At 42.3% G+C, this 11,393-nt stretch overlaps 1 protein-coding gene across 1 annotated transcript in view; it reads right to left on the bottom strand.

The window, feature by feature from the left end:
* Window positions 1-248: 248 nt before the first annotated feature.
* Window positions 249-11,393, bottom strand: part of nck2a (NCK adaptor protein 2a) — a 40,584-nt gene continuing 29,439 nt past the window's right edge. Inside the window, exons 2-4 of the mRNA XM_079253833.1 lie at window positions 9,826-10,067; window positions 3,585-4,354; window positions 249-2,573 (exon numbers count right to left, since the gene is read on the bottom strand). Coding sequence (XP_079109959.1) covers window positions 2,379-2,573; window positions 3,585-4,354; window positions 9,826-10,051 — 1,191 coding nt within the window. The 5' untranslated portion in view covers window positions 10,052-10,067 and the 3' untranslated portion in view covers window positions 249-2,378. The remainder of the gene's footprint in view (window positions 2,574-3,584; window positions 4,355-9,825; window positions 10,068-11,393) is intronic.

Below are 11,393 nucleotides of genomic sequence, written 5' to 3'. Positions count from 1 at the left end.
CCCTTTAGAGCGCCTATAACTACACGCACGCTACGCAGGAGAGCTTTGAGTTGAGTCAAAGTCCACACTGCAATCTGATCGGAAATCTGTGGCAGCAATTAAACATGGTTTCACTGCAGGTTTGTCCAAAACGGGGATTTCAAACAAGTAGCACAAAAACAAAAGAGTTTTTCAGTGGCAGGTAGGCCTTTTAATTCTTGTTTATAAGAACACAGGAGAAAAAAGAATCAGCCACAGTGTTTCCTGGGAAGCTATAAAAGAAAAACCAAAAGTATTCCTTTACCATTAGAACACTGCTGTCAGGTTATTTGCACCAATGTTTTGAATGGTGATTCACCTGATGGCCGTGTTCTTGGGGTAATGCTGAAACATACATTTAGATCAGTAAATAAACACGCACCAGGTTCAACTGCGAATCCATCACGTTCATCACACTCTACATCCAGACTCTGCCAGTCTCACCAGTTTAAAGTGTTCATCAAAAGTTTTTATTGAACAAAAGTTTTTTAATTCTCATCACGTTGTCGGTGATACAGTACCATAGTTGGATCTTAATGATTCATATATGCACCTCTTATTTTGAATATATACATACAGTGGAGACAAGAATTAAATAACAATGCTCAGTAACATTCAGATATATCATAAAAGCTGAGGACCCCATGATCAACACTTCCATTGGTAAACAAATGCACATAAATGAAAAACAGATACATGTTTGGCAGCCCTAGACTCTTAGAAACTAGATGAAGGTGTATTTGGCGTCTTTGTAGTGAACATTTTTTAAGCCCTGCCTCATTGAGATACAGTTCCTATGTTTGGCTTCTTTCACCACCTTCCACCAAAGAAGAATCAGTCTAAATAAATTAGCGATTTTATGAACAAATCTAGTTTTATTTCCCTTTCAGTTCGCTGTAGCTCAAAGCTCAAAACCCCTTTTCTTCATATTGCTTTTCTAGTTTTAAATGTTTGGGCTTTACAGAGCAGCCGTGCCTTGTTACAGTTGCTAAGTGATTGCACACTTCCTATCTGAAAAAGGGATAAACAAATACTTGGCTTGAGACTGGTGATGTATACATGTTAATCTATGAGAGATCTGTGATTTACATCCTCAGTTCACCACTTCCTATACAGTATTTTATGGGTTCTCAATAAATCAACAACTGTTTGACTTTTTGTTTACAATTCCTGCCAAGTTCTCTGCAATCACAAGATTCTAAAAGTAGTAAACCGATATTACATGTTGTAACTGCATCCTACTGCAGGATTTGATCAAATGCATTTACTCAAAATTGTTATCAAAATGGTTTTATTTTCCTTCTGTCAGTATCCTAATGTGGCTACAGACACAACAGAGCAGTAAAATGAACAATGTGACACAATATAAAGCATAAGCACAGACTTATCAATGAATCAAAGAATAGTGAGTGCAGTACCATCCTGGAGCCAGGAGTAATGGGTATAGGGTGGCACATTTGGTTACACTGATCAACATTCAAACTCTGCAGGAACTCTGAGGTCTCCACTATTGCATTAATGCCTCACCCACCCTCATTGCCAATAAAGTGTTGTATCACTAACAATAACTGGGTCAGCGGAGACAGAAATAAGGAGAAAATTGAAAAAAAATGAAGAAAGAAAAAAATCAAACTGGGAGAAAAGACATGTAGCGGAATGATGGAAATTAGGAAGAAAAAGGCAAGAGTGTGATTCTGGTCACTTTGTGAAAAAGGAACAAATCAAACCTCCCAACAGGAGGAATTTAAATTAGTTTAAAAATAAAGGGAAAAAAAAGTTAACTCACCTAAGAAGAAACTTAATTAAACAAAATAAAACAATGGCCAGCAATTAGACAGGAAAACACCAGATTTAGGTCCCACAGAGGTCTGAGTCCTCCTTGCACTGTTTAATATCGGTCCTCCTGCGTGGATTAAGAGCAATGGTGTAACGTATAATGTGCGTGATTGTAAATAGACATTATGTATGACATCAGAGGACAAGCTCGATCCCAACAAGGCCTCAGGCGTTCTGTTAGCAGCAGATACAGTCACTGCATGTTAGCACATCCATTACAGAGAGGCTCATTACACGCCGTGTTGTACGTGGAGCATGTGTGGCACAGTGCTGGCTGTCTTGGGGTTAACTGCTCCACTGAAGAGCTCCAAAAAGTTTCACCTGGTTTTCAGTCAGTCGCCACTGGAGAGAGGCCGATAAAAACCAAGAGATGCAACTGAAGACCTGGATGTGGTCGAGATACCACAGCGGGAGGGTCCAAAGCTAAGGCTCGAGTTAAGACAGTCAGGGAGCGGCATTGGTGTTATGTGTGTAAGAGTGTGTGTGTGTGTATGAAATCCAGTGTAGGTGTGAGGAAGTGTGAATCACAGCAGCGCTTTGACCAGGTACAGCTTCTCTCCATGTTCACTGGTGAAGATGGGGGCTTTCTTGTAATGCTCCACTAGTTCATCCATGGAAGTAAACCTACGCTGGCCGATACAGTACACTCCGACCGACAGCTGCACTTTAAAGTGCTTATTCTTACCCACCGCCTTCAGAGATACTGAGAAATCACTGGGCTGAAAAACAAAGAAGACAGAAGAAGAAAAAATTGAATACAAACACTGATGTAGTACGTCCAGCAGGGGGCAGCCTCATCCCTGGTTTGAAGATCTCAGCTCACAACTGCAACATGTTTAATTGTTCTCTTGAGACAGGAGAGTAAAATCCTTCACCGCTACTGCCGTTTCACAACTCTGAGACCCTCCACTCCTGAAAAACTGGTTTTGGTCATCGATGCTCATCTTGGAGTTTGTGCAGAAGTTTGTCTGCTGACAGATCACCTGAAAACTGATCTGAGGAAGCGTACTTCATCAAGAATGGTTTAGAAGCATTTCATACACGCAACCCTTCATATCAGTATGCGGCACGACAAAACTGAAACAGAGAAATTAAGGAGTCTGCAGTTGATTCCAGACTCATCAGTAAAATGTAACTATCAATTAATTTTTTTTTGTCCAAATTTATTAATGTCCTCTTTTTATATTAACCGTCACTGGAGATGTTAAATATTCTACAAACACTTGAGTTTTTTGATGATTTACATCACTAAGACAGTGCAAAGACCAACAGCTGTAATCCTATGATGTGATAAATTGTTGCTTTATCTATTTTTAATGATGTTAAATGTATATTCTTAGATTAATTCTAATTGAGAAAAATAAGAGTCAAAGTCCACAAAAACCTTAAAAAAAAGAAGAACTGCAGATGGAAATAAATCTGAAGAGACTGACTAATTTCAAGTAACATTCTTGTGTCCATCTGGCTACTCCTACTCTGGATCATCGTGTGATGCCACAGCAGTTGCTCCTACAGGTTACTCCCGACACTCTGTGGTCAGTAGGAGTGAAAAATGCCTCATGCTCTTCGCGTCTTGTTCTCCTCCTTCAGTTCTTTAGCACAAACCTTGCAGAATATGCCAGGAAGGGTTTCTAAATTTGCATGCTAAAAGACTCTGATCTAGTTGACACAGATACATTTCCTCATCTTCTATCATCACACTCTGTCATGACCCAATCCCTCTGACTCACCGATGACTCGCTGTCTCGTATGAGGAAGTCGCCCTCCTCGCCTCGCTCGTTGAGTACACACTCAGCCTGGTGTCTGGTGATGTTGCCGTAGTACCAGTCCCTCCCAGCGAACCTCCCTGAGCGTGCCGGTGCCATGAAGCGGTTCTGCGGGGAACTAGATGTAGAGGAGGGCGGACCAGGCCGCTCATCCAGCACCATCACATAGTTTTTAGGCACCAGGCCCACCAGGCCACGTGAGTTTTTACACCTCCACCACTCTGGGTCGTTCTCCGGCTTCTCCACCACCTCCATGATCTCTCCCTTCTCAAAGTTTAGCTCCTCCTCCGTCACAGAGCTGAAGGGATAGAGTGTTTGAACCAGGTGAAGAACTTCGTTGCGGCCACCTGCACGCCCGTTGGCCAACAAAGTTCCTTGAGGGACCCCGTAGCCCCGTGAGGAATCTCCTTCCCCTCTGTCATCGGCCCCACCGAGCTCCTCCTGGACATAATTTGAAGGAAACCAGCCGACACGCCCGGCCTGGCTGCCCCGCCACCAGCCGTCACTGCATTTCTCCATCACAATCACTCGGGAGCCTTTGACCAGGGTCAACTCATCCTCCCTCTCAGCTGTGTAGGCAAACTTAACCACGGCGGGGATGTTGAGGTCGTAGATCCTCTCTGTGGCTCCTCCCACAACTCCTCCCACGCTGCCGTTTGAAGGGTACTCCGTATCCGAGCTTGGCGTTGGGGATGCATCACGGGCGCTCATCTTTCTCTTAGTTTTTCCCAAACCTATGCAGAAAGAAAATCAGCAAAGGTACAGATCCCAGGATAAGTTGGGTTTTTTTTTTTTTTTTTTTGTCTTTTTAACAGACGCTTTGCACAAAGAGCAACATTAGAATTACTTAGAAATTCTAAATGTATTATTCTTTGTCTTTTTGGTTTTGTTTCAACCTCTTAAATAATCCTCTTTGTTCATATCAACCTGATGCTGAGCACATGGTCTCTATGTTGATCTGTAAATGTACCTTAAAAACGATATATCTGATCAGATATTTCTTACATTTTTTTATGAGGAAATTAAACACCTCTGATGACTGACATATTTCCAAAACATTTCTGCCTCTTCATATTAACCACTGCAATTTATTAAATGTTTAGGCCAGACAAAAAAAGAACAGTCAGTGCACCGAAGAATTTACTTTTTTTCTTTCATGACAGTGTGAGAGCTACACAAGGCGTGGCCTCATCAGGTTTCCTGCACATGCCAGAAATTGTGCTTCCATAGTGCATGTATGCTTGTAATAGCCACAGCCTTGAATTTAGGGAATCTTCTATTATGAAAGAAGAATCTGAACGGTATTAAATGCTGGTATTGGAGCAGCGGTGTGAGGCTCTGTTGACTGGATGTACGTTGCAGAAAGAAGGGAATGGCCTGATCTAATTGGGGAGAGAAGGAAGTTATGGTCAGCGTGAAACCAATTACAGCAGCAAGCACTTCTCAGGGATCCTTAGAGGAATCAGAATCACAAAACTTCTCCAGAAACAGGATAACCCACGAGAGAAGTCAGCGATGAATGATGGATCTTTATTCTTAGAAGTGTAAGCGATGCAGAGGGATGAATTAATTTGTACTGAGGATCCCAATTCCTTTGAATGAAACCTAATAAAATTAGGGTTGTCAATGTCTATACACTCTACACACATCTGTACAAATCAAAAGGCTAAAAATAGATAGTGGAGGGATAATGAGAAGTGGAGCAGGCACCATGGGTTTGATAATGACAAGCACATCAAGGATGAAAGTCAGCACCCGTCCTACCTGCCTCTCATGTACTTTCAAAGACAGGTCTTTAAAATGTGTTTACACACCTCAGTGAGACCTTACATTTCTTTACTCAACACAAATAAGGAGGCTTCCTAATTCCTCACATGCTTAAATAATAATTAAACATTGTGGTAACAACGCTGCTAACAACGTCAACCAAACCATTTTCTTGACAGTTAAGGTCGGTGTCAATTTATGCTTTTAAGTTCTGCTAAAGATGGAAGCGAGTTTCTTGACAGCTCATCACCCAGTTTGTGCCACTGAGTGCGCTCAAAATGCCACAGAAATGTCACAGCTGAACAGAGCATTTACATTGTTTTGAAAAATCTGGGTTCACACAGAGGAGCATGAAACTTGTTGGCAGAGACAGTGGGAAGGGAGGAGGAGCGCAGCGGAGAAAGACAAGGGGTCCCTTGGCAGCTGTTTCTCAAACACACAGGAGACCAAGCACATCAGAGGCCACAGCTGACAAGAACGCAAAGCAGGAGGATGAGACAGGAATAATAAGCAGATTGTGTTTGTGGAAAACAGTGTGCATCCTGCTCGCGACATAGCTGCGTGAGAGAGTTTCACAAAGACAAAAGCCAAGGACTCCTGGGGCTACTTCGGGTGGGTACAGGGCGATAAATGAAATAGACAAGTCACTGCCATGAGGTAGAGGAAGACACACCAGAGGGCAATGAACACATGCACACTCTGGAGCTGAGCAAAATCACCTGAATTTACACACCTCTCTTCTCTGCTCATTTACACTTCAAGGCACTGACCTGCTGGTTATAGCAGCAGCGGACTAGATTTTCTCCTCCCTCACATTCACTCGCAACCTTAACCTACCTCTTCATCTTGTGAAAGGAGACTCGATTTTCAAGCCCAGAAGACTTGAACTCAGAGGGAAGTGAACTGATGAAAGCCTCAAAGTTGCACCATATTGCTTCACTCCATTGCTTAGAGTGGAGGGCATTTGAAAAGCTAATGTATGAAATAAGCCCTTGCAAAAACTGTACCACCCACCAGAAACATGTGTGTGTAATCACAAGACACAACCTGATCGTGTAGTAAAAAGCTAGCACTGTAACAGCAAGGGCTGTTTATAGTGTTGCTCTGGTTTTAATAAAGTGCCATGAGGTCTTAATTTATTGCTGCGGGTCAGTAAACCTGCCAAAGCGCCATAGGAGGCTAATGAAAAGGTAAACCTAAAGATTTCCAGAGAAAAGCAGCAACCTGCTGCCCGCCATTCAGTCTTTTCTTTCCTTTGGCCCCATTTCTTATTTGATTTGATCCACATTCATGTTGTAGAAACTTTTATCCAAAGCCATTTACAATCAAGGGACACATTGTGGGAGGTATATGGGGTTCAGTTTGCCATCCAAAGCCACCAGACATACAAATTGGGGAAGTTGGAGGTTACCATAAATGAGCAACTGTCCGACCCAGGGTCGATCACACAACCGCCTGACTAACAGCTGCCTCTTATTCACCTATATTTGTTGTCTTTAAACTTAAGAGGTAAATTCAGCTATTAGGAGTTTTGATATCCAATGTAAACAACGATCACTGGGTGGCTGAAACAGTCAAGTGGATATGAGAAGACTTTTTCATTTTGGTTTGATTTGTTGAATGACTGGAGGAGTTGAATGACTGGAGAGCTATTAATAGTGCAGACAGGAAGTGGTATGACTGTTACAAAGTAGCTGTCATATGAACCAAAATCTCATAACCATACCTCCATGACAGACGCAAATCTCTAACCATCATCATTGGCCAATTGCATTGTATTTGTAGTTTTTATTGTCAAGCTGTCGTTATATTGCACCAAAGGCCGTTAAGGCTCCAACACTCACTAAAAAAATGAAACTTCTCTTATCAACCAACTTCTCAACGTCTAAAAGTTGGTCAGTTTTCTATCCTTGTTATTTAGCAGACGCTTTTATCCTATGCGACGTACAAACCCTGATACGCACATCAGGGGGCAACTTTTTGGCTTCAGTGTCTTGCCCACGGACACTTCGTCAGGGGAAGCGTGGAATCGATCTCCCAACTTTCCAGGTTAAAGACGACTGCTCTTCCTCCTGAGCTACAGCCATCCAGTCCGGTGATTGGTTACCTTCTACTGGTTAACAAGGGCATGTACAAATACATCAGGCGGGTGGAAAACGTTGGATAAAGTTATTTCCAACGATGGCTGGTGAGTTTACCAAAGAGAGACATCCTGCTGCATTCGTTGCTGTGGGTTGCTGTTTTCCACTTCGTTTTCAGGGTCTGATTCAGGTTCCAACATGTAGGGCTGTATGCTATGTGTTGACATTGTATTTTGTTTTTTTTAATTGAGTTCATATTAGCCTAATCCTTCTGTTTATGAGATGTTACAATGACGGCGAAAGCAGGTGTGGTGCGCGCTCCTGATGTAGTGCAGTGGCGGGAGGCGGGGCTTAATTCAGTAGAGTCTCAATCCACTCGTTTTGCCCAAATAAAACCCAAAAATCTTCAACATAAATAACATATTGCAGACTGAATGTTGGGCTTCACATTAGAAGCTGACTCAACTTTAACTTATGTTCAATTGAAAGCACTGAGCAAAATTTCTTGTAGTTGTGTAAACCGTTTGCTTCCTTTGGTTTGGACAAAGTCTGATTTTCACTGAGACGCTCTGATACACTAACAGCAACCAACGTGATGAACTGTTAAAACTAACGAGGACAGAAACTTAACTTGCTGATACACTGCACAGGTGAGCACTGACCCAGTTTCTGCACTAAGTGGTATAGACGCTGTCTGTCCCTTTAACCCATTCCTGTTTTGTTTCCTGAGAGATGAAACTGGTCAGAAAGCAGCATGACACAACTGCTGATGCTGATGACACAACTGCACTAAAAAGCACTGCAAATGAAGTGGAAAAGCAGGAGAAAACAGTAATTACAGACAATCCACATGCTCCATAATCATAATGTAGGTTCACTAAAGAGAATGGAAAAAATGCCAGACTTAAGAATGGATGAAGAAATCTAGCTTTGAGCCAATCCGAATCTTCACTGAGGTGTGCGAGTAAGTTCCATTAGCCCTTGACCTCCCCTCCTGCTCATCACCTCATCATGGAAGTGTGCTCGCCTATTGGATTTTCTCAGGCTTTTAACACTAAAGAGCTACTGACAGGAAGCACACTGCTCAGACTGAAATGGAACTGGGCCATAATGTTGTAGTCGATAAGTAACTTCGTCAGGGGACACAGAGGTAATCCATCACTCCGGTACAACCATTAGGCAGCAGACTTGTCCACTAATCAAACTACTGATCACAGAAAAGCAGAGGCCCATGGTGACAGGGAAAGGAGTTGATGGGAACAGTGTTGGAGGATTTGACCGACAAAGAGGGGGATGTCATCTCTGCACCCAGTGAACCCTGGTCATGGTGACCGTGGCAGGCTGTGCCATGGTGGCCCACATACAACTGCAGAATTTCCCTGAGGGCCAGTATTCACAGAGCTGAGAGGAGACTGCGCATTAAGCCAGACTCTGTCATTCCTCTTCTCTCCTCCACTCAGTTCTAAATATGGTTCCCTTTCAGGACCACTTGGTTACTATATTTATTACATTTGGGCTTCTTGATAATTCTGTCTTGTTAGATTTCTACCAGATGTTTCTATTTTCTTCCCATGTCCCTCTCTTCTTGCCTCACAAGTAGTCAAGAGGAGATGTGTCATGCTTAAATCTTTATTATAATTTCAGTTGCCACACTGACCACTATCTTTTTCTTGGGTTTTGGTCTTTAAATTCCACTTCTAGATTAAGCTGCATGCAGATTAGGCTGTCAAGGATGCTTTCTGAGGATACCTCTGTTCTATTTGTATGCTCCTGAAAAGTAACAGCTCAGTAAGTCATAACTGGCTTGATTATCGCCAATCAGCTTTAGCCAATATCACTAAATTAGCAAAAAATAAATAAATTACGATCAAGAATTTAATAATTCATTATTCTATAATACATTTCCATTTTACTGGCTAGAAGAGGTTTTGTATAGTTTAGTTTTTTTGTTTTTTTTTAGGTTCGCTCTGCTCAAACTAAATGATGATGACTTTGAATCCCTTTATGAGTTCAAAGCTATTCTTTCAGACAGAATCTACTACATTCAAGTCATGACTGCGGACTGAGTGACTGAGCACTGACAGCTGAGAGCAATCGCAGCTCAACAGGATCCCTGGTGTGTGCTGTGACAGCTCAAATCCAGGATGGAAACACAGAGAGAACCAAGGCTAACACACACACTGACCACTGTTTGACATCACTTCTCTTTTCTGCCAGAGCACAAAGTGCTTTAAAGAAAAAATGGAACACAGAAATGTTTTGCTTTTCCTGAAAGTTACTTTCAGCTTAACAGTGACAACTCTCACACTCGGGGGGGCCTCAGACTTCTAAGCAGTGTGTAACAGAATACTTCTTACCAAGCGTGTCTTTGATGTTCTTCACCAGCGAGCCTTTCTTCAGGCTGTTCTTGCGCTCCACGTAGTTCGACGGCACATACCCCGTTTGGTTGGCGGTGTTGCGCACACGCCACCATGTCTTGGAGTCGTCCAAGAGGAAGAGTCGCTCATTTTTACGGATGTCAAGTTCCTGCTCCTGCTGGGCCGTGTAGTCCCACTTGGCTACAACAATCACCTCCTCTGTCATCTTTCATGGAGTCCCCCTGTGGAGAAAAAAGGGGTATGGAGTGAGTCAGAGGGACACCAGAGGTTAAAAAAGCTGCTTCTGTAGAACTGTAGGTAAAAACACAGAGACAGGAGTAGAAAACCACTCATTACAACTAATGACTAATTATTGGTTATTTGTCTAAATTGTGCAGCTCATCTCATTTTTGTTCTCCTGCTTTGGCCTCTCGAGGTGAATTTTAGCAGGACCTTTTGAAAGGCATTTAATTCTTAAAATGTGTAATATAAGGAAGGAGAGACGATGCTTTCTAAAGGGGTTTAAGCAATATCCTTTGCAGCAGTGTTTGATATCTGATATGGGATTACATTCAGTTAACAAGTATAGACGATGCAAGCAGCTATGACACTCACCTGACAGAAATAATGCAACAGAGCCTAAGAGTGAAAAACAAAACAATGGTTTGATGATGTTACACTGAACTTGTGTTTGAAAATTCAGCTCTAAAACCTGGATTTCTCATCTTGTCTTTTATTCTGACCAGTGTGTCTCATCAATTTCCTCGTTTTTTTCTACTGGGAGTAACTAAGATGTAAAAGAAGATTTAAGGAAAGGTATCAAGGACATACAAAAAAAGGAAAATGCTATGAGAGCATGTTGCCCCTCCATGTTTCTATAACCTGGAAATAAAAGACTAAACATTGGGTCTGACTCTTCAGGTCTGTAAATCTAACAAAGCGTTGCTTAAACCAAAAACTGGGCTGAAAATTAACGATAATGATACTAACAAGGGTGCAACTTACACCTATAATTTCCAACACACCAGGTAATCTTATACAGTGCAAGGCTCAGGGCCGCTGTCAGAAGTGAGAAGTCATTACAAAATGATCCACATTCATCCCCGCACACAATTTATAAACGGCTTATCCCAGCTCACACTGGGCATTAATATGGATATCCCTCTGAACAGGGTGCCAGTTTATTACATAATGGAGCTTAACATTTATCGTAGTACTCACAGCCCAAACTGGCATTCGTATGAATAATTCCTTCAGTGGAAATAATGGCAACCTACTGAACACAAGAGTCAGAGTCACAGCACAAGGAACCACGCATGCACCCCCGACAGCTGAAAGTTTTACGACAGCGACTGCAGCTCTAAAAACTCTGACCTCTAAGAAGCGCATCTGAAAAATATCTTCTTTAGCAGAGAGCAGCACAAACACACAAAATCAATTCATGTACTCGTTCTATTGGAGCCTTCTCTTTGCACACAAACACACCTTGCCTATTAGGTTTTCAGACAGGCAGTGAGCGATTACACGCTCTACTTCACCAGGCTTTGGGTAAGGTCACTTTACAGGGG

The sequence above is a fragment of the Telmatherina bonti genome (assembly GCF_933228915.1).
Source record: "Telmatherina bonti genome assembly, chromosome: 15".
Classification (NCBI taxonomy): domain Eukaryota; kingdom Metazoa; phylum Chordata; class Actinopteri; order Atheriniformes; family Telmatherinidae; genus Telmatherina; species Telmatherina bonti.
The sequence above is the reverse complement of the archived record's forward strand: the minus strand, read 5'-3'. Positions and strand labels throughout refer to the sequence as shown.